Here is a 25,021-nt window from a genome sequence, read left to right as displayed (position 1 = left end):
CATTTATGCGTTCTCCCTCTCCCCCACCCTTGGGCATGGACATAGCTTCTGGTCTGTTGGAGCTATTTTGTTCCCTGTCATCATCTGAGAAACTCCCCAGCGATTGAGGGTCCAGAGTCATGGTATTTGTATTGCGCATACCTGCGGCACACTTAGAGGCTCATGTCGCGGCCCCTGTAGTGGCTCTGCGCTTCGTCGTGAACAGCGTGAGTGATGTTAACAGACGGAAAAGGAGGTAACAGTAAACACTGGCTACAGTTCTCTCCGATCCAAGCAGAAGAATTTCAAAGGCAAAACAACAGAGAATGTCACATGTACGTGCGGCTTATCAATCGATGATGAGACAATCAGACAGCTTTGAGTGCAACAGTCCTAAGCCCTCACGCCCAAACACCAAAACACAAATTTGAATTCTCAGCAAAAGAGGAGAGAAATCCATAGACACATTCAATTTTTGTTCAACTGAAAGTCATGAACTGAGAAATGAACAAATGGCAATGACCTATGGATACCACCACTGTGGTATGGTCTGGACGAGCACATCAACTTCATGTCCACATCAGTACATGCATGGTTAGTACTGTATCATTTATAAGTAACACGTAGCTTGTGCCATTAGATGAACATTGGAGGTTTATGAAGTTTAAACTAGCTGTAGAAACACACCGTTTATTATTTGATTAGAAGACACAAATGGTAAAGCCATTTTTATTAATGTAATAAGAGATCCTTGTGGTTTGTCTGGGTTGCAAGTGGGCGGAGAAATACATATAGTATGCAATTGGGTGTTCAATGGGCAGAGCAGCACCAACATTTAAAATGGAAAATGTGCTTGCGTCCCCAAGCTTTCCCTCAGAACCCCAGGAAAATAAGGATATGGAGCAACCCCAGAACAAAGGAAATAAAAGAGGAGAGATAAAAAAATGAACGCTGCAGTGATATTCGTTATCTCACAGGTCTGTGAAGTGACAGGAGACTCCGTAGTAACCAGAAAAAAAGCTTCATCATTCCACTTACGATTTTTTTTTACAGTAGCAACATTTATAGTGATCCATACAACAGTCTATCTACGTATGCTACAGTTATCACTTTTGTGAATGTATTGAAGGCCAGGCAGGACGACTTGTTAGAGAGACAAATACTCCATTTTAATAGGAATGTTATTAGTTGGTAAATTCTTCTTCTTATTTGACATCGATGGGCAAGAAGCATTGTTTGGTTGTAGAACACATTTGGCAAAGTGTGCAATTTTCTTTTCTTTTTTTTACTGCCGTCACATGCATTAGCTCTAGCTCAATGCTTGTATTCACCCCACTAAAACATAGCTACTGATATACAGCAGTCTATTGCTTCCTGAAGCTAGGTTCACGCTAAACAAATACCCCAAATAAACGTGTTGCTTGCTTTCACTTAGCACTCATTTTTCAGATTTCCTCAAGAGACAAATATTAACCAACTGAAAATCAAGATTGTTTTATATCCATTAACACAAACTAATTTCTAGGTCCACACTAACCCAACCCACCTCCCCCTCTCTTTTAAATCTAGCAGATTGCTTGGTGAGCATGCAAATGGCAGGGGTACACGCCATGGTATACATCCCTGAAACATAATATAAATAAAACATAAGAACTTAGTAGGCCAATGGCACAGGAGCACAATATCAAAAGCGTAATCTTACCTGCTTAAATAGCTGAAGGTTCACTGCATTTTCTAGAAACAGTTTTATGCTGCTAGAACGGTGCTTTATAAAACTTTCCTCACAGAAGGTGACGAGTTCACCCTAGATGTGCAAGTACAGAAAAAAAACAAGATGCCTGTTTTCATATCGTATCACACATTAGAGTTTTCAAACTTCCATAAACATGTTGAATATTTGCTCTATTGAAATATAGTCCACGTTACATAAATGCAATTCTGGTCAGTTCATTATCATGCAAACATCTAATCCTCCAGTACTCGCTGATGAGGAAAAACATTTAAAAATAATGATGTCAGGGTCCTGCTATGCATTATGTCAAGAGTTTTTACTGAGAATACTGATAAGTCAGCCATACCATTTCAACATATATGATCAAAGCCTTTGTAACAGCCCCGCAGAGGTCGGCTGGTGGAGGTGCACTTGAATGGCTACTGGGCTAGAAGGAAACATCTGAAGAACCAAACAAGTTGTTTGACTGTGGCATCATAAGCTGCACTGCTTCATACAATGTAATTTCAAGAAACACTCCAGAATCTTCGGTTGTAACCCAACATTTGTTGCCAATGTTTGAAAAATGGGGACTAGATCCTAGCAGTTATGATGGACTTTGGAATACACCATGGCAGTTACATGAACTTGCCTAATGAGGCAGGCTCCGTCATCTTTGTGGGCTTCCACCATAATAAATATATGCTAAAATATATCACTGAAGAAGTTGAAAGGTGTGACAGGGAAGTGAATTCTTGCCTCAACGGAAAGAAATTGCAGAACTACTCTGTGCGACAAGGCCAGTAGTCTGGCTGTGCCAAGAGGGGAAGTGAACCCCTCTCAGGTGGGGGAGGGAGGCATCCCAAGGAGAAATCCAGAGCCAGTCCTACGCCTGTGGAGGACAGTGGTAGTTGAGAGGGTCCCAATTCCTATCCCCCCCCTTGTGACAATTTGTTTATGGGCAGTACACATTTGTCTCACACCCTGCCTCTTAGCCAAAATGCTCTCCAGCGTCTTTGGGTTTTTCTAGGAACACATACCAGAGCAGCAGCAAGAACCATCAGAGAGAGAAGCACACATCATCCAGCACCACACGTGGTCCACAAGAAGAAGCCAGAGACTGAGACCCAGCCAAGTAAGTGCAACCCTCTGGCAGCTCTGCAATGTCAATCCGACACCTGAAGCAGAGAGCAACCAGAAGAAGATAGGTGATAGGGAAAGAAACCCACCTTCACTGTGGCAACGTTGACTGTGCTATTCTCCCCCAGCTGCAACCATAACCACTGACAAAGACTGATCTTACCTGTGGGGAACTTAGACTGAGCCTCCCAAACATGAGCTTAAAGAGTGACTATCCAGGCCCCCATAACTATTCTGTGGCGAGCCCACATGGACAAAAAGCGTGGGGCTTAGAGCCTGCAATTTAACATTGTGTCTGATTGTAACACCTCCTGGGTGACAGGGTCAGATTGGTCAGGGAAAGGGGGCCAATGGCAGGAGGAGGGGAAGCATAAAGAGGGTAACAGGAAGGTGTGGGTTTTTGGGTGAGGTCAGATAAGGAGGTAGTGGGAGACCAAGAGAGGAAGGAACGAACAATCTGTGGGGGTGATTTCTGGATACAGTGAGGTTTTGGTTAGTGAGTGCAAGGGTCCTGCACTGTGAGTGTGTGAGAAGGTAATGAGTGAAGTCAAGAAAGAAAGTGTAGGGTGTGTTTCTGTGAGTGAAATAAGGGTGTTCGAGTAGTAGTTGGGGAGGTGTGGTAGTAGTGAGAAGAGGCAGTAGTAGAGTGAACGAGGGTGAAGTAGAGTTGAGGATGGAGTAGTGTAGGGCGTAGTAAAGTGGAGGAGGGTGTAGTAAAGTGCAATAGGAAATATGAGCATCATGGAGAAAGCAGTAGCATTAAAGGGATACGCAAGCCCTAGGAGCAGTGAGAGAACTGCTTGGGAATTCATGACTTATTGAAATTCAAACTTAGGCACTTCGAGTACCTGGTGCCCGTGTCGAAGGGTGGCTTTTTTTCCTGCTTTCTTGAAATTCCATATCTTGATGTATGTAAAATGTGTTGCCCTGCTCTGGCATTCCTCATGTTTGAACTATAAAATCTGGGTATTCTTTAACTCTGCTGCCCTCATGCGAATCCTGTTTAAAGTACCTGCTTCAGCTGTTCCTGCTTGGCTGCTAGGCCACCTGGTGAGTTACTTCTAGCACCGTGCAGCTCTCCATCTCTCTCCCTTCCCATGGCATATTATCCCCCCTCCCTATGGTCTTCTCCATCCCCCCATCTATTCTAATTGCTTTTCCATCGCCTATCCTCCCTCTCTTTTGAAGCCTAGTAGGAAAACTTTTAAGAAGGCTCTCCTGGTCTCTAACCCTGGTCTGCCCATTGCCGACACCTATGTCAATGCTTCTTCCAGGCAGACTATCACTGACAGTCTCTTTGTTGTTCCTTCTCCTGACCTATGGACTCTCCATATATTTTCTGTCCTCTCCCCTTTCTCTTCCTCACCCATTAATAGTGGAACCAGATGGGAAGTGCTCTTGGCTCACTTATCAACCAGGTGAATCATCAATGTCTACCACAATGGCACCATCATGGCCCAGGGCTATCAGCCCAATTTCTCTCCTTCACAGGCGTGTTTCATCTCTCATCAACTTCCTCCCTTCTCCTGCTATCCAGGCATAGTGCGTTGCTAATGATCTCGGTCTAAATGCCAGTAATACAGAGATCCTTCTCATTGGAACTCCTCCCCCTTCTTTCCCCCCTAATCTCTGGCTGCCCTCCTTGGGCCCCGCCCCCTCACTCTCTTGTGAAGCAAAAAACCTGGGAGACATATTAGACTCCTCTCTCTCCTTCTCACCTCATATTGCGGACCTTGCCAAGAAGGCCCGCTATCAGCTGTAACTCCTCGGAGGCATTCTCCTCCTCCTCCCCCAGAAACTCAATGTCTCCAGAGCTTTGCTGCTCTCTAGGCTGGACTATTGCAACAGTCTCTTCCTCAATCTGTCTCCTTTGGCCCTCCGCCCTCTCCAACTAATCCAGAATAGGGCTGCAAGACTTATCCATGGCCTCAAGCCCAGAAACCACATCTCTCCAGCTCTAAAATATCTGCACTGACTCCTGGTGGCTGCAAGGATCAAATGCAAGACCCTCTGCATTATCAACAAGGCTTTCTGGGGCCTGGGGCCATGCTATATCCAACTTCCCCTCCCTAAACACCTCCCTGTTAGAGTCCTTCAGCCCTCTCTCTAACTCTCTGCAGGTCAAACGGTTCTCCAAGCAGAAAGTGGGGGGATAGATCTTTTTCCTCGGCAGGAGCCTCCCTCTAGAATGGCCTCCCTGCCCCTTTCAGACTTGAGCCGGATCTCCTTAAGTTCTGGAATCTCCTCAAGACTTTCCTCTTCTCCTTCCCTCTTCCACTCCCTTGCTAATGCCCCCTACTACTACGACTTTCTGCCTGGTCCCTTCTGAGTCCTACAGGGACCAGGCCCCCCTCCTACCAGTCTTCCGCCGTAACCCATTACCAGCACTTGCCTTTGGGCACCGTTCCCTGATCTGTCTACTGAGACTGCTCCGCCCCTGTTCCTCACACCTTCACCCTTACCCGTCTCGCTCTGCACTTGCCCTTCATGGGCTCCCCTAGCACCTACCCTGACTCAGCCCTGGGCCCCCGCCCCCTGCACTTTGTTTACTGCACTTGCATGCTCCAAATATCACAAGGCCTAGTCGAACTGGTTATTGTTCTTTATTCACCCGTTCCCCCTCCCCATTTTGTCTTGTGGTGCTTGGAAACCCTTTCTGCTGTATAGCTGCCATACAAATGTCCAATAAATAAAATAAAAAAAGGATCAAGCAGCAGCCTTGCAAATCTATTCAAATGTAATTTGCAAAAAATAGGTCAAGTACAGGCATTTGGATATTTTGGCTTTATAAGCGAACAACCCAAAAAGCTCTCATAATAATTAGGTCAAGTTGCAGTTTTATCATAACTTCAAAAACAAAATTAAGACTGAACGTAGAATAAGGTTCATCTTTGGGAGAAAAGGTAACATATAATATTATCATGTTTTAATATATAGCACTTAAAGGACATTCATGTTGTTTTAAGGTCTTTCATAGCTACTTTTATTATTTCCAAGTTCATAGGCCTCTGACATATGCTTAGTCTGAGTCAGCCAAATTTACATGCGAACCAGTGATTGATGTTTGCATACAGATCTCTGTGGTGAGTGCTGGACTGTTTTCCCAAAATAAAAATCTTTCAGAAAACACTGAACTATAAATACAAGAAATAATTATTTAAACAAATCACTTTCATTCATCCAAGTTTTGATGTGAGATGATTAATACAATTAAAACTTCAAATGCAGTTAAATAATGATGTTTGTAGTTAACTGTTCAAGTGTTTAAACATAAGGGTATTGACAAATGTTCACTCTGTGTTTATTCATCCACAATTAGTAATACTAATGTTTTATTCAATATCTCAGAAGCATAAGTTTACTAAGGATAAGACTGAACCGCCTTCTGCATAAAGAAAACCTGCTAGTGTTACTTTTGCGCTTTAGTAGGACATTTAAATTGTATATGTTAATTGCCCAATGCAAAAAAGCCTTGGTATAGAGCCTCTTCCAATAGCTTAGAAATAATTCCCAAAAAAATCTGGCATTTATGGATGCATGCTTGACTCCATTTCCAAACACACCCACTTCATTGGCTCTCCTCTAACTCCAGCCCTACTGCCAATACACTTTAGGAGAATTGGTAGAGGATAGGAACAGATGTACGAATAAGGGTCAGTGCTAGGATCAGTGCTATGGGGCAAGAAGTAGGCATGTGTGCTCTCCTACTATGAAGACCAATATGGCTAACCCTGTAATTCTTTCCAATCATGGAAGAGTGCCATTGCAGTGCAGAGTTCATAAGGTGTAACCAGTCCACTGTGAATACAGAGCAACATACAGAGTGAATATCAAAGTCAGCAACTATTAATACCATACAAAGAACAGTATGATAGGACTAAATGTACCAGTCAGCATGCAACCTAAAATGTGTTTTTTCTTATTGAAATTAAAACCACCACTTGTCAGTAACATTTCAGAAACTGTGCAGGGAGGAGAGAAGGAATAAAGGGCAGCTAAGGTTGGTGAGTTACGTAGCTGTTTCTCTTGATATATGGGGATACGAGCAAATATGGACTGGGCTGATCTGGTGGCTACACGATGTGCCTCATAGAAGGTGGACGAGGAGGCATCCCCATAGCCCCCTAGCCGAGGGATGAACTCAGAGCTAATCCACAGGGTTCAGGAAACTAGAGGATGAAGTATCTCCAACTTACCAAAGCTGGAAGAAATCCCAGATCAGTTCAAGGCTGCACCCCTTTCAAGCCTCACAATCCTGCATTAACTGGCAACATCAATTCGTTTATTATTATTTATTTTATTTTTTGCATTTTTTTAAAGCGCTGCTTAACTGTTATTTTTTTTTCTTACTTGCGTATTTATAATGCACTTAAATACCCAGAGGTTTCCAAGCGCGGACCCGGGGATCGAACCTGTGTTGTTGCTTCGTGTGCTTGTAAAGACTATGGACTTAACGACAGCTTTTGATTTTGTTAACCAATCATTATTATGGGATGCATTGAAGAGGATGGGCTTTCTAAAATGCCTGCTAAATATATTGATGGAATTAGCGCATAAGAACAATACAGCTAGAGTAAGGTATGGTCCAAATCCCAAATTGACTGAGGTGTTCCCTGATAACAATGTGGTATGAGATGGTGGCGTGCTCACACCGACCTTACATTATCAGAAGTATTAGGTGACAGTACACCTGAAGTGCCAAGAACGGAGATAAAACATATCCCTGTCCTTAGTTCTGACGAGGATGCTGTTGTATTGCTGTAGACTCCGGCCGGACTACAAACTCAGGATACAATGGACACGAACTAAGGACTAAATGGCTAGCAAAGGTCGAAAAGTTCATTTTAAGGAACCGATTATAATAGTTTTTGCAAAGTAAAAGTATACATTAAAGGCAAATGGGGTAGCTGGGGAAGACCTGAACTGCTGCTGTTACTTTGTATATCTCCATTTTAAGTTCGATTTACAATGTCAATAAGAGGCTTATATTACCAATTAAGTCCTTAACACAAAACCTTGACAAAGAATATTGGAATAAAGATTACCTGAAAGATTTAAGCGGTATATCAACTTAAGACTGTACTGATAGGGCTCTATGCTTAGCGATCTGGAAGTCTGTAGCAATATGCACATTTAAAAAATAAAATTCTTTATATCCACTCCTGGGTCCACCAGGACAGCATCAACCTTTTTGGTTCATAGAAAAGTGGATTTTAATTATATTTTAGAATGTGATTATAAACAAATAAAAAAAATATATTTCTTTTGTAATTGCAGTAGAGCAGGTGGGGATGTGGATCAAATTATGGATCAATTATTATTATTATTATAAATATTATAATTGGTTATTTATAACGCGCTTCATACCCAGAGGTTTCTAAGCATGGACCCGGGGATCGAACCTGTGTTGCTCCACGTTGTCTTGCTTCCAAGGCGAGTGTGTTGCCCCTGAGCTATCCTTCCGAGACGACGAGGAGGCAGGACTAACAAAACTGCTAGTTAGAGATAAAACAGACAATTTCTCCAGTAGCAAGATTGCTTGGTTACACTATATTGGAAAGGTGTTACGCAGTTACGGCTTGGTTAATTGGTTAACTGATGTGAACAGTATTACCATTGGTGCTCTGATTTGGTTTAAAGAGCTAATGATAGTAGGACTGAAAGAGGAAACAATTACAGGAAAAGGTGTGGTAGAGAGTAATCTTCCGCATGCTCCATGTAAGGGACGTGTAGATTATCTGGAATGGAAAAAAGGGAACAAACACCCTTGCAACCAGGCAAAAGAAACACTGCAACATTTTATCTGTATTTGTCGATTGTATAAAGACATTAGGAGGACTACTCTGGTGATTTAATGGAGACAACGCGATAAGAGAACTATGTGTACCGTGTTGAATCTAATAAGGAATTTAAGAGATCCCTCTACTCCCAGGTTAGTTGCATAATTCTTTGAATGAGAAAAGGCAAAGTATATTAACATTTTTTAAATAACCTTTTGTGTAATAATTATATTATAGTGAGATTTGTTAAATTAGCATATTTTAAATATTGTTGACGTTATAGCAGATTATAGAATGGAATTATTATGCAAACAGGCTACCATTGGATTTGATTGTTTTTCTTTCATTTCATGGTATTGTGTCTACCTTATATGGTGTATATATAAAGTGTCAATACTGCTTATGAATGCGATGTACCTTTTATGGATTTTCATTCTGAATACAATGTGTGCTTGTTGTAAAGACTAAGCTTGCAACTATTTGTTTGGCCACTTCGTTTGGGACCTTGTTCTGTAGATTAGGGTGCCCAGTAGAGGGAATGAATAGGCGTTGAGGCCCAGAGAAATAGTATGCAGGGAACGGGAAACAGTTGAGACGAGTGAGAAGGAAAACTGGCACAGCAAGTGAACATGGACCATTCTCACAGATGGAGGGGAAGGGAGAAATGGCACAGACACTAGGAGTAGACAGGAGGTAAGTAAGCAGACAAAGCAAAGAGTGGAGAAACAGCATAAACATGTGAATCATGCAGGACAAGAAAGAAATGGGCAGAAGACAATTGATGAGGGAAGGGGTACAAAGATGGGACTTGACAAGCAACAGAGAACACAGGTGTTAAATGTGCAGACACACACAAGTTGTAGTGCTGGTGGACTACCCCTCGCTCTCTCACAAGCAAACTGACTACACAATCATGAGACTTCCCAGTGCTCCCTAAATAAATGTCAAAACTCTCAAGTGAGTTTGAGGGCAGACAGAAATTATGTCGGCCAATCAGAGGCCAATAATCTCTAGGAAGTTTTGACACCCTGCATGAGGCCCAGTTCACTACCTGTTCATCTGCGGTTTGTGCTTGGCTTTTAGAGGGAGGTACAAGTGACAAGGTTAGTTTAAAAAAGAGGAGAGGTGTGTTGCATACTCAGAGTCACTAAATCTAATCTGCTGTTTACAACAAACCCTGGTGTTTTCCCCTCCATAGAAATCACTGACAAATTGCACTACACTGCTTGGGTCACAAACTCGGGACACTAAAAAGCCTCTGTTCTTGAACATTTGCCTTACCTGTGATCGCACAATATTTCACTCAGTCTGCACAGTAGAAAAAGTAAAATATTTGAACATTGTGTGGACATTATCTTCCCCTATCAAATGTTTTATACTTTGTCGGACTCTGCCTGACTCCCCTCCTAAGTATTGCCCTTGTTGCCCTTGATTTCTCTGTCATGTTTACCAATGGGCAAGTCAGTAGGCAATCCGTGTTGGCCAATTAGACTTACACATCAGCACAGGGCTGAGAGAATTTGTCCTAACTGGATGGTTTGGATTAAAATGCATGTTTTTTTAAATGTTATTTATTCAGCAAGAGTGGTTCAAGTGAGAAAAAAGGTCTTGAGACATTCGGTTGGGCAAGTGCAGTAACAGACTGAGGGGAAAGTGGGAGGAGGAAGTATAGGAAGGGGATGAACAGAAGAGGGGAAATGTAGGTAGGGGACGAACAGGTGAAAAAGAGACAGTAGCGTCCATACAAGGTTGCGAGACAATTTGGGGTGTGCTAGCGCAATAACAGAAAAAAGAGGCGGAGGAGGGGATAAGTAGGGGATGCGCTTACACCTACTGTATAGAGTAGTAGGTAGCGAAGCCAGGCAATAAAGGAGAAAGAAAAGATAACTGCTTTAAATGCAATTGATAGGGATGAGAAAGTAAAGGTGGTCGCCCCATTAAGGGACTTTTTTTATGTACCTATGGGGCGAATCAAAGGCAAATGAAAACTGTATGATTTCAAAGAGCTTGACTTCAAAGTGAGAGGTGCTGGAATAGTGTTTCCTGCTTCACTTATGTGATACGTTTCCATTCATGCAATGACTCGGGTGCATCTGTGGGATGCAGGTAGTTTCACCTATGCACCTAAGAAGCAGCTCTTGACACATGGTAAGGATAGTCACACAAACAAAATCTTCTAAGTAACACTATCAGGCCTAGAGAACATTTCACCAAAAAAAAAAAGACCTGTATTTGAAAAATGTTAAATTGACAGCAGGAAATACTCAAAATCTCCAAGGTAAAACATCTTTCTGTATTCATGGAGAACTGTGCCTAACACACTGGAACTGTACATCCAAACATTTCAAGGACTCAAATGTGTCAAAACAATAGTTCTGCTAACTGGAGAACACTTACTATCTTATGGAAATACCTTTTAAAAATGACAAAAGTCAAGTGGTAGGAGGCACTCAGGTGTTCTGAATGGAACAAGTTACTTACCTGTAACTGTTGTTCTCCAGCATGGGTCTGGCATGGATTCACATGCTCATGAATATTCCCCGTCGTCAGGCCGGGAATCCTCGGTATAGAAAAAATCAGTATCAGTTTCTTTTCTGATCTGTCTTTCTCAGTAGTAACCAATCACTGGTCTCTGGGTCATACTGCCCCCAGCCAATGACTGCCCTCTCCCTAAGCCCCGCCCCCGGCAGCCATCCTCAGATTTGGTAGCACGTGAAGTGGCAGTATGACCAAGTGAAGAGCCGCACAGGGGTAGGCGGGAGGGTTCGCATGTGAATCCATGCCAGACCCATGCTGGAGAACAACAGTTAGAGGTAAGTAACTTGTTCCTTCTCCAGCATGGGGTCTGGCATGGATTCACATGCTCATGAATATAAGAATACATAGCAGTATACACATGCACAACCACAGGAGGTGGCAAAAAGCTCAATATCAAGCAATACAACAACTCAACATTAAGCAACTCTTACCTCCTCATCAGGCTCACCTTAGGCGAACAGGTTGCGCAGCACTGCCTGGCCAACTCTGGACTCCTCCCTGGAATCCCGGTCAATGCAGTAGAATCTCGTGAAGGTGTGCGTCGACCTCCACGTAGCAGCCCAGCAGATGTCGAGCAGGGGCACACCAGACAGGAACGCCGTAGTAGCAGCGATCGCTCTGGTCGAATGGGCTCTCGGACGGCCTGGGAACGTCGGTTTGCCAACCGGTGACACTGCATGATGCAGCCGGAGAGCCATCTGGAAATGGAAGTCTTCGAGAGAGCCTTCCCTTGATTCACAGGTCCAAAGTTCACAAACAGCTGTGATGTCTTCCGAAAACTCTTCGTGCGGTCCACGTAGAACTTCAGCGCTCTAGCTACATCCAGCGAGTGCAGAGTCCTCTCAGCCGGCGACGGGAAGAAAACTGGCAACACCAAGGGCTCATTGAGGTGGAAGTCCGACGGCACCTTGGGCATGAAGGAGGGGTGCGTCCTTAGCACCACCCTTGCGTCGTGAAAAGTCAAGTATGGAGGCTTGCAAGACAGGGCCTGGATCTCTCCCACTCGTTGTGCAGAGGTGATGGCCACGAGGAATGCTGTCTTCCACGACAGAAACTTCAACGGTACTGAATGCATAGGCTCGAATGGGGCCCCCATGAGCCTAGTGAGCACCACGTTGAGCTCCCACGCCGGGGCAGGGGCCTTCACTGCGGGAATGATCGGAACAGTCCTTTCATAAATTCCTTCACCAGTCGATGAGACCACAAGGACACCCGCCCTGTAGTTCTGGTGTAACGTGAGACGGCAGCCAGATGTACCTTGATGGAAGCGTGAGACAGGCCAGCCATGGCCAAGGACAATAGGTGAGGCAATACTTGAGGGGCCGTAATCCGCAGAGGGTTAATCTTCTGTGCACGGCACCAGACAGAGAACCTCTTCCATTTGTGTCCGTAGCACTTGAGAGTTGAGGATGCCCTGGCCTTCGCAAGAACCTCTCTGCAGTCGGCCGGGATGTCATATCCTCCAAACTCTAGTGCTGCAGGAGCCAGGCCTGCAAATTCAGCGACTCTCGTTCGTGATGAAGAATGGCGCCTCCTTCTCTGGAGAGAAGATCCGCGTCCGTCGGCAGCTTGACTGGTGTGGACAAGTCCAGAAGGTCCGGGAACCAGATCTGCCCCGGCCACGCCGATGCGACAAGGATCATCCTGCACCGGGACCTCTTGAGCTGGTTGACGAGCCGAAGTAGCAATGGCAACGGCGGGAACGCATAAAGGAACAGGCCGTCCCAAGGGAACGAAAAAGCATCGCCCATGCTCCTCGGTTGGGGAAACCTGCTGGCGAACCTCCGGCACTTGGAGTTCGCCGCCGTCGCGAAGAGATCGATCTGGGGTTCGCCCCATCATCGGAAGAGTCGGTCCACTTGATCCTGGCGCAGTTCCCACTCGTGGCACGAGCGCAGTTCTTTGCTGAGTGAGTCGGCGATGGTGTTTTTTATGCCTGCCAGATGAAAGGGTACCAGAAACATCCCTTGGGCGACGGCCCAATGCCACAGATCCTGGGCTTCCTTGGATAGGGCAGGGGATCTGGTTCCGCCCTGCTTCCGAATGTAAAACATTGTGGTGGTGTTGTCGGTGAAGATCCTCACCACCTTGCCGTTGAGGGACGGAAGGAAGGACCTGAGGGCCCGGAACACTGCACGGAGCTCCAAGATGTTGATGTGGAGAGTCTTCTCCTCTGGGAGCCAAAGGCCTCTCGCGTGGAGACCCCCGGTGTGCGCTCCCCAACCTTCCAGGGGGCATCCGTCGTCACTGTCACCTGCTGGGCTGGGGCTAGGAAACCTGTTCCCGCCGTCAGATGAGAGCGGACACCCCACCATCGTATCGCCTGACGGAACGCTTCGTCGAGCGGGATCCTGTCCTCGAAGCTGGCCGTCGTCTGGATCCAGTGGGCGTCGAGGAATTCTTGCAAGGGCCGCATCCGAAGTCTGCAGTGGCGCACCAGATAAATGCAGGAGGACATCATTCCGAGGAGGGACTTGATAGACCTCACTCTGGTCATGTCCTTGGCCAGCAGACGTTGCACCTTTCCCAGGATGGTCCTTATCCTTTCCTCCGACGGTGAGGCCCGCCGCGCCACAGTGTCGAGCTGTGCTCCCAGAAACAGGGCGACTTGCGACGGGACCAGGTGGGAATTTGGAAAGTTGATGGAGAACCCCAGGTCCGTGAGCAGCTGGACGGTCTTCGCAGTGTGTTCCACGGCGAGCTCCCTTGTCCTTGCCCCTATGAGTCAGTCGTCCAGGTAGGGGTAGACGTGGATCCCCTGCAGGCGCAGCCGCGCCGCCACTGGTGCAAGGCACTTGGTGAACACCCTGGGCACCAATTTTAATCCGAACGGGAGGGCCTTGAACTGGTAGTGCCGCCCTTTGGCCACGAACCTGAGGAACTTTCGGTGCCTCTTTAGAATAGGGATGTGGAAGTATGCATCCTCCAAGTCCAACGATGACAGGAAATCGCCCTCCTCCAGCTGTCCCAGCTCCTCCAGCTGTCCCAGCACGTGCTGGAGGGTGACCATCCAGAACTTCTGTGCCTTGATGTATTTGTTCGGTCGTCGCAGGTCCAGGATGGGACGCCATCCTCCTGTCTTCTTCTTTACGAGGAAGTATCTGGAGTAAACGCCAGAGCCCCGAAGCCTATTTGGAACAAGCTTGATGGCACCTTTCCTGAGCATCACCCTTAATTCCAACAGCAGTTGAGGGAGTGCTTCGGCGGGGCCCGACGATCGGTTCAATCTTGCTTGGAGGTTGCTTTGCCTCCTTGACCACCTTGGCGACGACGGCGGGATCCACCTGACTTGCCGCGTCCCCTGTAGGCCTCCTGCGACGAAGATCTTGCCGCTTGACGGTACGTAGAGGAGCTGCTGCCGGCTCCCTTGGAGGCACCCTGTCTGCCTCTGGAGCTCCGAAAGGACGGCCGTCGCTGTTGGAGCACACCCAGTGCACGGGCCGTCTCCGTGTCCATCTTGATTGCCTGAAGGGACTCATCAACCACCTTGCCAAAAAGGTTGTTCCCATCGAAGGGCATGTCCAAAACCTTGGTCTGAACGTCCTGGCGGAAATCTGTCGCCTTGAGCCATCCTCGTCGTCTCAGGCAAACGCTGCTGCCCAACTGACGGAAACCGGTGTCGGCGATGTCCGTAGCCACCGTAATGGCGTGGTCCGAGGCAATCTCACCTTCCTGTAAGATTTCCAGGGCCTCAGTCCTCTTCGCGTCCGGAAGGAAGTCCAACAGAGGGGCGATCCTGAAACATAACTCCCTGTCGTAGCGGGCTACGATGGCCAGGGCGTTTGCCGCCTTGATGGTCATCGCTGCAGATGAGATGACCCGTCGTCCCATCGCATCCAGCTTCCTACCCTCGCCGTCCGGCAGGGAGGTTGAAGTCGAGGCCGATGCCCCCCCCCCGCTTTCTTCTTGGCCACCGTCGAAATGACCGAATCCGGGGTAGGTTGCGCCCTAAGGCACAAGGGGGCAGCGTCGGGGACCCAGTACTTCTTCTCGTACCGGTCCCTCTTCGCAGGAGCCGTGGCAGGGTTCTTGAGGAGGGCGAGCCCCTCATCCCATATGTCATCAAGAAACAGTAGGGTGAGGACCGTCTTCCTTCTAGCCTCGCGCCATTGGTAAAGGAACCCTTCCTTCTTTTCCTCCGGGCAGACCTGGAAGAGCTTGGATGCCCTGGAAATCATAGCATGCAAGGATCCAATCTCATCGGGAGGGAACGCATGGGGCGACGGGGGACACGTCCCGTCGTCGCCTCCGTCGTCATCCGTACCCATCGTAGTCGTGTCCATGCCTGTATCATCCCTGTGGGTAGTGGACCGGGGTTAAGGCAGAGAAGGCCTCAGAGGCGGCAGAGGAGGCCTAGGATGCATCCTCCTCCTCTTAAGTGGTGGGCTCTCCGAAGGTCCTGGCTCCGGTTCCCCCGTCAGGTCTGGCTCAGGTACCTCCGTCGGGGGAAGGGGCAACCTAGTCCTTATCTCCGAGCATAAGGACTGGATGGCTGACAAAATGGCCGCTGAGGTGTCCTGCAGCGCCGGAAACGACGGGAGCGAGGGCTCTTGAGGAGCCTCGTCTGCGTCACTGTCGCCCTCATCGTCGCCCTCGTCGGGATCCCTCCCGATGGGCTGGACCTCCTCCACGACTTGGATGAGCTCCTCTTCAGAGGTCGTGTCCGTATCCACGACGGCCACCAACCCCTCCCCCACCCTTTTAGAATCGCTTGTTCCACCTGTGTATCTGTCTTGGAATGAGTGTCAATGCAGTAGTGCTGAGTGAAAGTGTGTACGGAGCGCCAAGTAGCTGCTTTGTAAATGTTGTCTAAGGGGACATTCGCAATAAAAGCCAGAGTCGCTCCCATGCTCCTTGTGGAGTGAGCTCTTGGCATGAAAGACAGTGTCTTGCCTGACAGGGAATAGCACAGTTGTATGCATCTAACTATTCATCTGGAGATGGCATTCCTGGAAATGCGGTCCCCTTCTCTGCTTGGGGCTACGGAGACAAACAGTTGGTCTGTTTTCCTTAGCGATCTGGTCTTGTTTACATAGTAACAGACCACCCCCCTCACATCTAGTGTGTGGAGTTTTACCTCAGCTGAGCCTATTGGGTTCTGGAAGAAAGCCAGAAGCTCAATTAACTGGTTCACAAGAAATTTCTACATGAACCTGAGGGGAGAACCTAGGATGAGTACATAAAACCAGTTTGTCCTTCTGTATGACAAAGAAAGGATCCTGCACTGACTATGCATGCAATTCACTAACTCTTCTTCTGGAAGTAATAGCCACTAAGAAGGCAGTCTTGTAAGTCAGGTGCTTAAGACTTGACTTGTGCATGGCTCGAAAGGAGGTCCAATGAGCTTAGCGAGTACTACATTGAGATCCCATCCTGGCGGTGGATTTGAAATTGGAGGGTGGATTCTCTTTACTCCCTCCATGAATGCCTTGATGACCGGTAGCTTCCACCACAATACTTTATTGTGGGAGGTGGAGTATGCCGATAGGGCTGCCAGGTGGACCTTAATAGAGTTGAATACTAACTCAGAGTTTAGCAAGTGGAGCATATAGTTCAGAATGTCGGATGGGGTACATTCTATGGGTTTTATTTGTTTAGACTGGCACCAAATTACAAATCTCCTCCACTTCCCGAAATAACTGTGTCTAGTGTTGCACATTCATGCCTCCCTGAGGATATCCATACACCTCTTTGGTAGATTATGATGTCCGAACTCTATGACTTCAGGAACCATGCTGTCAAGTTCATCGAGTGAAGCTGCAGGTGCACTGTTAACCCCCCATGTTGAGTAAGTTGGTCTGGCATGGAAATTTGATGGGATCACACATCGCCAGTTTGTGCATGTGGATACCATGGTTGTCTTGCTCACATAGGAGCAACTATCATGAGCGTCACTTGTTCCTTGGGAATCTTGTTTACCATCTTGTTCATGAGAATGGTCAGGGGAAAAGCGTAAGCAAATTTCCCTGACCAGTTTATCCATAGGGCGTTCCCCTTGGAGCCTGGCTGGAGGAACTGGACTCAAAGTCTGGGCATTGTTTGTTTGCATTTGTAACGAACAAGTCTATGGTGGAGAAACCCCATTAAGTGAAGAGGTGGTCTATGACCTCTGTGTTTAGTTGCCACTCGTGTTCCTCTGGTAGGGGATCTCTGCTCAATGAGTCGGCTAGAGAGTTGAGTTCCCCTGGAACGTGCACTGATAGGAATATTTTCTGTTTGAGTGCCCATTTCCAAATTTGTTGTGCTAACCTGGACAGATTTGGAGAACGTGTGCCCCCCTGTATGTTGATGTAAAACATTGCTGTAGTGCTGTCGGTGAGGACTTGCACGGACTGGTTTGCTAGGTGTATCTCGATTGCCTGAAGGGCCTTGAACACCGTCAGTAATTCCAGCAGATTGATGCATTTCTGCACCGTAGCATGAGTCCACAGACCTTATGCTGTGTGATGAAGGTGATAAGTCCGCCACCGTCTGTCGTCACAACCACCTGCACCTCTGGATCGTGGTAGGGTTTTCTCTACAGCAGATTTTCTCTTGTTCACCAGCGGTTTTGTACTATTGTCGATGAAACAACCACTAGATCATCCCACTGACCGCTTCCCTGAGACCACTGTTTCTCCAACCACTCCCGCATGGTACACATGCACAGGCGCGTGTGTGGTACCAGGTAAATGCAAGATGCCATCATGCCTAGCGCATGCTTATCTGGCGGCCGGCTTGATAATGAGGTATTTGCAGTAACATATTTTGGACTCTTTCCTCTGATGGAAAGACTAACCCCTCCTTCAAGTCTATTACAGCTCCTAGGAACTGTTTGGTTATGCGTGGCACTAGACTTGACTTTTTCTCGTTTATGGAGACGGACAATTGAAAGAGGAGGTTGATCGTTCTTTGAATGTTTTGCCTGCAAATATGGGAAGTCGCCTATGTAATCAGCCAGTCGTCCAGGTAAGGGTACACTGGGATTGCCTCCCTGTGCCGGTGCGCTGCCACCAGTGCCAGTACCTTTGTGAATACCATTGGCCCAGATACTATGCATTTTGAATTGGTAGTGCTGGTTTGCCATCTTGAATCGCAAGAATCTTCTGTGCGCTGGAAACATTGAAATATGAAAATAAGCATCTTTCATATCCAAAATTGCCATGTAATCCACCCGTTTTAACAGAGGGATCACTTCTTGTAGGTAGTCGGGTAGAATGTTTGTGGCTTGACATAGGTGTTTGCAGGGCGTAGGTCTAATACTGGTAAATCTGGTAGACCTTTCTTTGGCACAAGGAAGTAGGTTGAATAAATACCCTTTGTGAGAAATTGTCACTCAAATGCGCCAACTCAATTAATTTTTTGTAAGGTATCCGTTGGTGAGTCAAAAATAAATATCCATTTGCATCATAATGCAGTTAAAAAGAAAAGTTTGGTTTCATTCCCTTTTTCAATGGATGTTTGTGTTAATTTCACACAGATACAAATTCTTCTCACAAAAATTTGATTTCATTTCTCATCAAAAGAGTGCATGTTTTCTTTCTCAACACGTGTTTCCCCATTGCTAGTTGCAATGGTTCATCAGGAGAAATAAAGTTCATTTCTGTCCAAATAATTAGATTCTCTGCCAAATATAAAGTTTTTAGATGACTGATAATGATCTTGTTTGGATCAACTCTTCAAATTTACAAGCCTTAGTTTGTTAGTTCATTCAAGTAAATGCAACAAAGTCCAAAATATCCCGAAAGAAAGATCTGAATTCGCCATGGTGAGCAGTGAGTGGCTTCCTTGGCTGATTTCGCCTGAATAAATACCCTTGTTTACCTGGTTCGCCGGGACAATTTCTATGGCGTCCTTTTGGAGCGTTGCGATTTCCTCGAGAAGGATGCTTTGTTCTTCCATCGAGTGAGTCTTCTGGCACGGGGGATGGTTTCGGGGTCACTTGATTAGCTCCACACAATAACCGCCCGCTAGGGTGGATAGCACCCATGTGTCTGAGGTGATTCCCTCCCATGCTTGGGTGAAGTTTGAAATACGCCCTCCTACTGGAGAGGCATGAATGGTGTTAAATCAGCAGTCGGAATCACGTATCAGAAGTCAAATATGAATCTTTATCAGCAGAACACAGTTCACCAAAACAAGGCATAAAGTATAATTCTCCTTGTTAAGCATTCAGTTTGTGGCTACAAGCGGTAGTTTAAATGTCTCTGAGTCGTTCGGGCTCGGTCAACGTGTACTGCACAAACCACAAACTTAAACCCAATTGCGGTTTTGCATTTTGTCCTGCCGACTGCTCCCCCAAAGTAACAATTTCAATGGGTACCAGAATATCACTGTGCTGCTGCGTTCCCTGCGGAGCTAACATGGCTTTGTTCTGGGACGGGTAGTGCCTCCTTGGTCAAATTTCTTAAACTGAAGGAAAAACCAAAAAAACAGACGTTCTCGCCTCCAGCGCTACTTTCCGCTAAGTAAAACCTTTCAGGATTCCTTGGCGGTTCAGGTTGAGACTCTGGTTCCCCTTGACTTGATTTTGGGCATAAGGAGTAATCCCTAGCCGGTGTATCTCCTCCTTAATAAGCCCAATTCCAGCTGGTAGCGTCCTCCGTCCACACGTCTCCCTCTTCACGCTTCTCCTAGTTCCAAAAACAGAGAGAGAGCATGAAGTTACGCACGCGGCTTTTAACGTTCCTCTACCCCACGGCTTCCCAGGTGTAATCAATCCCTCCCATCTGCCACATTATTCCCTCTGCATGTCTGCCTTTCGTTCACCCGGTGCCACACATTGACCCAGTGGCTTTTTTTCTGCCCTAGAGGTCCTCCCCCCCCTTATGATATGGCGTTAGTCTTTTGTTATGTGCTTTGACTGTTTGTAGCTTAGGACTTTTCCTACGGTATCCTGTTTGACGTGACTTGGTGAAATGCATTATGGGTGTTGCAGTTCTTCCCGTGGTACCCTGAATGCAATTAATCCCTGTTATTGCTGCTATCCCGGTATTGTTTCCTCTTTGGGCCGTTGATTCCTCCGTTCCCTCTGGGTTCCCTCCCACAGCACTATACTCTGCCCCTTTTTCCTGGACTTCGCTCTCCCACATTTTGTTCTGCTATTTCTGAGGTCCCTTAGGTCCAGTGTCACAGGAGGGCGCCTGAAGGGGGTAGTCACTGTTTTGGAGGTGTGGCTCCACCTCTAGACAAGGAGGACCTCCCCCAGCTGCGGGATCGACACTGTCCCCTTTGGTAACCTTGTGAGGCTTGGCCTTGGTTGTTACCCCAGGATGCTCCCTAATTTTGACTGTAGCCTGAACCCCTTTGTGTATTTTGTCCACGAAAGCAACGAAAAATTACTAATATTGCCTCTTTGGCCACTGGGTTTATTGGTTAGCTGGCCCAGCAACTTTATTGTGTCATATTCCTCCTTAGAATTTTTTAAGGCATCTTCAACAGCCTTTCCAAAGAGGACATTGGGCTCAGCTGCAGTCCGTCTACATGAGAATGGCTGTGTTTTCAAAGGTTGTAGCCTCCTGATTAAAATGGGTAACAAACTTGCTGTACATTCATGTCACATACCAAGATGTGCGTCTGTGATGACAGAGTACAGCAGCCCATATATTGTTAATGTAGCATGTTACTATAGTGAATAATGGAGTGTAAAAATAGTTAACTTTTAAATTATTAAGAGCAGATTGGGCCCCCTTTTTATGGTCACAAATATAGAAATTGTAGTCCTGCAACGATGATAGGTGGTGTGTATTCAATAGGAGTATCTGGCTATGAGGCAGGCCAATGGAATAGTGTGACATAAGCATGACATAGCATGGGAATATTTTACACTTTAAAAAGTGGGAGCACAGAGGGAATAGAATTCTGAATCTGGAAAAAGCTGCAGGAAGGAACACCACCCATTCGTATTGAATGGATGGATGAGAGAGACCAAGTTAAGGGCTGTGGAGGGGAATATTCCTGTCCTAAAGGAATATGTCCTGTCCACGAGGGAACCTGAAGAGAAGAGAACCAAAAGCAGTCAAATCTTCATGGAAGCAGATCAAGATAGGCTTTGCTGATAGGCCAATTTCCAATCTGAAAGGGTCTCTTCTCGCACCATGCATTTAAAGACTAACCCAAAGTGAATAAAATAATTTCCCAAATAAAAGGATACCTACTCTTTAGCCACCATTTTTATTTTTACTGTAAATTCCCAGAAAAGGGGTGGTTTGGAAAGATGATACCAAAATACATGGATTAAATGGGAAACATGCAGTGTATTTTATTCTCACTGCTGTGATATGAAGATGTACGTACCATAGCCTAATGAAGATGTGTGTTCTGAGAAGACCATAACTATTTAGGGATTGGAAAGGGAGTAAGTGTAATTGTGTCTTATCTACTCCCAAAAAAATGATGAAAATGTAAATCCCATATACACACACCTCATTCTTGAAACTGCACGGTGGCAGTCGCTTAATGGGGTGATGGATACTTATACGGTTTAACAATATCCTTGAGCATTCTGAACCAATATTAGCACACTGGCGGGGGCAGCCAACAAATCAGGAGGCTAAGAATGCATGCTTGAACTGCTGTGAAAGCCAGCCCTTCCATGCCACCTGATGGCCGGCTCCCCCCACCACCATCTCCCCCCACCACCATCTTCCCCCACCCTACATCCCTTTTTTGTGTGTTTTTATTCACCCTCCCACCCCCACTTACTTTATTCCTGGGGCGGTGAGTACCGCCGCTGTTCCTTCTCCCTGGCTCCCACTGGCCGCCATGGAAAGGGAAGAGGCGCTCCGTACGGAGCCCACCTTCCCTTTCCATGGCAGCCATCTTGGAAAAGTATTTCACTTTGTTCAAGGGGACGCACGCAGCGTCCCCTTGAACAAAGGAAAATACTTTTTTTTGGCAACCAGGGGTGCTAAAAGCCTTAATCCCCCATTCCAAGGGATGGAATGGGGGTAATGGGCCGGAGCCCTCGTTATCTGCCCTCACTTCGATTGGGCCGATAGCTTGCGCTGTCAGGCTGTTACCCCCCGTTCTAGCCCTTGGAACGGGGGATTAACGCCATAACATTGCTTCACTAACCCAAACCTGCAAAACTTGCATGCAATGCATAATTGCCTACATTAAATTACGTGCATAAACTAGAATCCCAGTATCCCACACTCAGGGGGAACTAACAGACGTACAGGGAAAGAAAGATATATATATATATATATATATATATATATATATATATGTATTTGTTCTATGCAACAGTTCTCAGATTCTAGAAATTGTTGGTGATATTTGGGAAGAAAAGATCTTTGTATTATTTGCAAATGTAACTTTATGTGTAATGTGGCAATGTTTTGATGGCCAAGGAAGTGTTGATATAATAACTGGAAATCTGCAAAAGTTAAATTAGAAGTCCTATTGTTATTCAGAACTTGACTATATAATTATATAATTGGATGCATGTGTGTGACAGAGTGTGATTCAAGCAAACAGCTTATTTATTTATTTTTTGGGGTGGACAAGCCGCCTGTGATTGTGTAATACTGCAGTGACGTCCTCTACATAAAGTTTGGGGACCACCCTTCATTCATTATTTAAATGCATTTAAATTTTAATCAGACCACCTGTTTCTTGCCCAGAATTGTGGAGTGGCACTGTATGCTAGGGGACGTTAGATCAGAGGTGCCCGCTCAGGAAAGTAGCTATACTTTAACCACAATATATCTTACAACAGTGAATGCGAAACACTGACACTGATCCAAGAAAAGCAGTTTCAAAAAGCAAGGGCCATGCCCTGAAGTAATGAGAGGATCCAACATAAATCTTTGTAAATTAAATGTACTAACAACAACCAACAAAATATGTATTTGTAAGACAATAGATGGTAGGATAAGACACAGTACAGGTACATGCTTGGTTGCTAATGTACTGTACATTTAAAGGAGAAAGCAGTTTGCTGGAAAATTACATTTCATTTTCAGAAAACAGGAATAAAGGAATCTGCATGCTGCTTTAGACATCAAGAGTATGAGATTATTTAAGGCAACCTTACTGTAGAAGGTTATATTTGAGGCTACATTAAAGATGGGGAAAATAAACCAAAGTTTGATATGTAAAAGAGAACATTAGAAAAAGAAAAACATACACTGACCCGACCAGGGTAGTGAGGTGAAAAGTACAATAGCCATGCCAATTGCTGCTAATTTTATGGAGGAAATGGATAACACTTGGTCATGGCTATGCATTGAATGGCATATCCCTGCACATAATGAAATTCATAGCTCCCAGTGTTGCTCCATATCTATCTTCGCTCTACAACTCCTCTCTTGACAGTGCCACTTTTCAATCATCCTACAAGTCGGCTACTGTCATCACTATCCTTAAGAAACCTGGCCTAGATCCTAAATGTCCTGTCAACTTCCGTCCTGTCGCTCTTCTACCTCACTACTCCAAAATCCTACAGCGTGCAGTTTTCAACTGACTCACTGAATTCCTAAACGCACACAGCCTCTGGGATCCTCTTCACTCTGGCTTCTGACCTTTACACTTTACTGAGTCAGCTATTCTCAATGTCAGCAAGTACATCTCTTCGACTCATCATAAAATCAATCAATTCTTATTCTTCTCAACCTATCTGCTGCCTTTGATACTGTCAACCATTCTGAACTTCTAACAACACTATCTCTCCCAGGCAACAGGGAGAAGGCTATCTCTTGGTTTGATTCATATCTCATCTGCAAAACATTCCAGGTGTCCTAGAACAGCCTTATTTCAACACTCACAACCTTTACTGTTGGTGTTCCCCAAGCATCAGTCCTGGGTCCACTTCTCTTCACTCTCTATACCTGTGCTCTTGGCACCTTGATCTTCTCCTATGGCTTCTCCTATCAACTCTTTGTCAGATAAGCAGGGAAAGGAGAAGAACATCTGAGTGTCATTAGCAAACTACAGTCAATATTGTCCAACTGTGCCTCTTCCATCAAATAATGGGTTCAATTTCACTTGCTCATGCTCAACTTCACTAAGACTGAAGTTCTCAACTTCTCATCCAAACAGGCTCTCCCTTCCTCTCCCCCTCTTCTATTCTACTCTGCGGACTGACTTCCCTACTCTGCTTCTGCTGGCAAACCTTGGTGTCCACTTCAACCCATCTCACAACTTCTCACTCTTCATCTCCAAGTATGACACGGCGGCCAGACCTAATGATATGATATGGCATTTGTAACGCGCCTATACACAAGTGTTTCACTCTCATCAATATCATAAAAATAAGATACCTTCAACACTACTAAGCACCTAATCTTCTCTTTAGTACTTTGTCAATCTGACTACTTTACCAGTCTACTCTATGGCCTTCCCACCTATGCTTTTGCACCTCTCGACAAAGTTCTCAACTTTCCTGTCCATACACTCTTCAACCTTCACCACTTTACCTCCACCTTCACAGCCCGTTTGTCAATTAGGCTGGTTATCTATGAGACAGAGGGCAAAGTGTAAACTGATTCTCATCATCTTCATAACTATACTCTGACTTGCCCCACCATACCTATAGGCCCATTTCACTCCCTACTCTCCCCCTCGCACTGTACGATTATCTGCGGTTCACCTCCTTGCCACCTCTCGTGTCTCTTATTCTCCTTGTTTCTGCTCTCTTTCTTTACTGGCTCCCTCAGTCTGGAATGCTCTTCCTCTCCTTCTCTACTCTACTCCCTCTCTAGATTTATTTAAATCCAAGCTCTCCTCTTTTTTGAGGAAACACTTGCATAGCATTCTATGCCACCACATCTCCCTGTTCTCCTCTCCCCCTACCTCTCCACAACCACCCCACAGCACGTATCCCTCACCCATTCATCCTAAAAATGAGCACTTCCTCCACTAGTCCATTCCTATATCATGCTCTACTGTC

General features: G+C 45.9%; 1 protein-coding gene across 2 annotated transcripts in view; it reads right to left on the bottom strand.

Annotated features, from left to right (window-relative positions):
• Positions 1-25,021, bottom strand: part of DENND1B (DENN domain containing 1B) — a 2,623,009-nt gene that overhangs the window by 653,572 nt on the left and 1,944,416 nt on the right. For both annotated transcript variants that reach the window (XM_069641511.1, XM_069641512.1), the window contains one exon: positions 1,682-1,783. In XM_069641511.1, the coding sequence (XP_069497612.1) occupies positions 1,682-1,783 (102 nt within the window). The remainder of the gene's footprint in view (positions 1-1,681; positions 1,784-25,021) is intronic.

Source organism: Ambystoma mexicanum, chromosome 1q, assembly GCF_040938575.1.
Source record: "Ambystoma mexicanum isolate Mex_15411 chromosome 1q, UKY_AmexF1_1, whole genome shotgun sequence".
Taxonomy (NCBI): domain Eukaryota; kingdom Metazoa; phylum Chordata; class Amphibia; order Caudata; family Ambystomatidae; genus Ambystoma; species Ambystoma mexicanum.
Note: the sequence above shows the minus strand (reverse complement) of the source record. Positions and strands in the feature narration are given on the sequence as shown.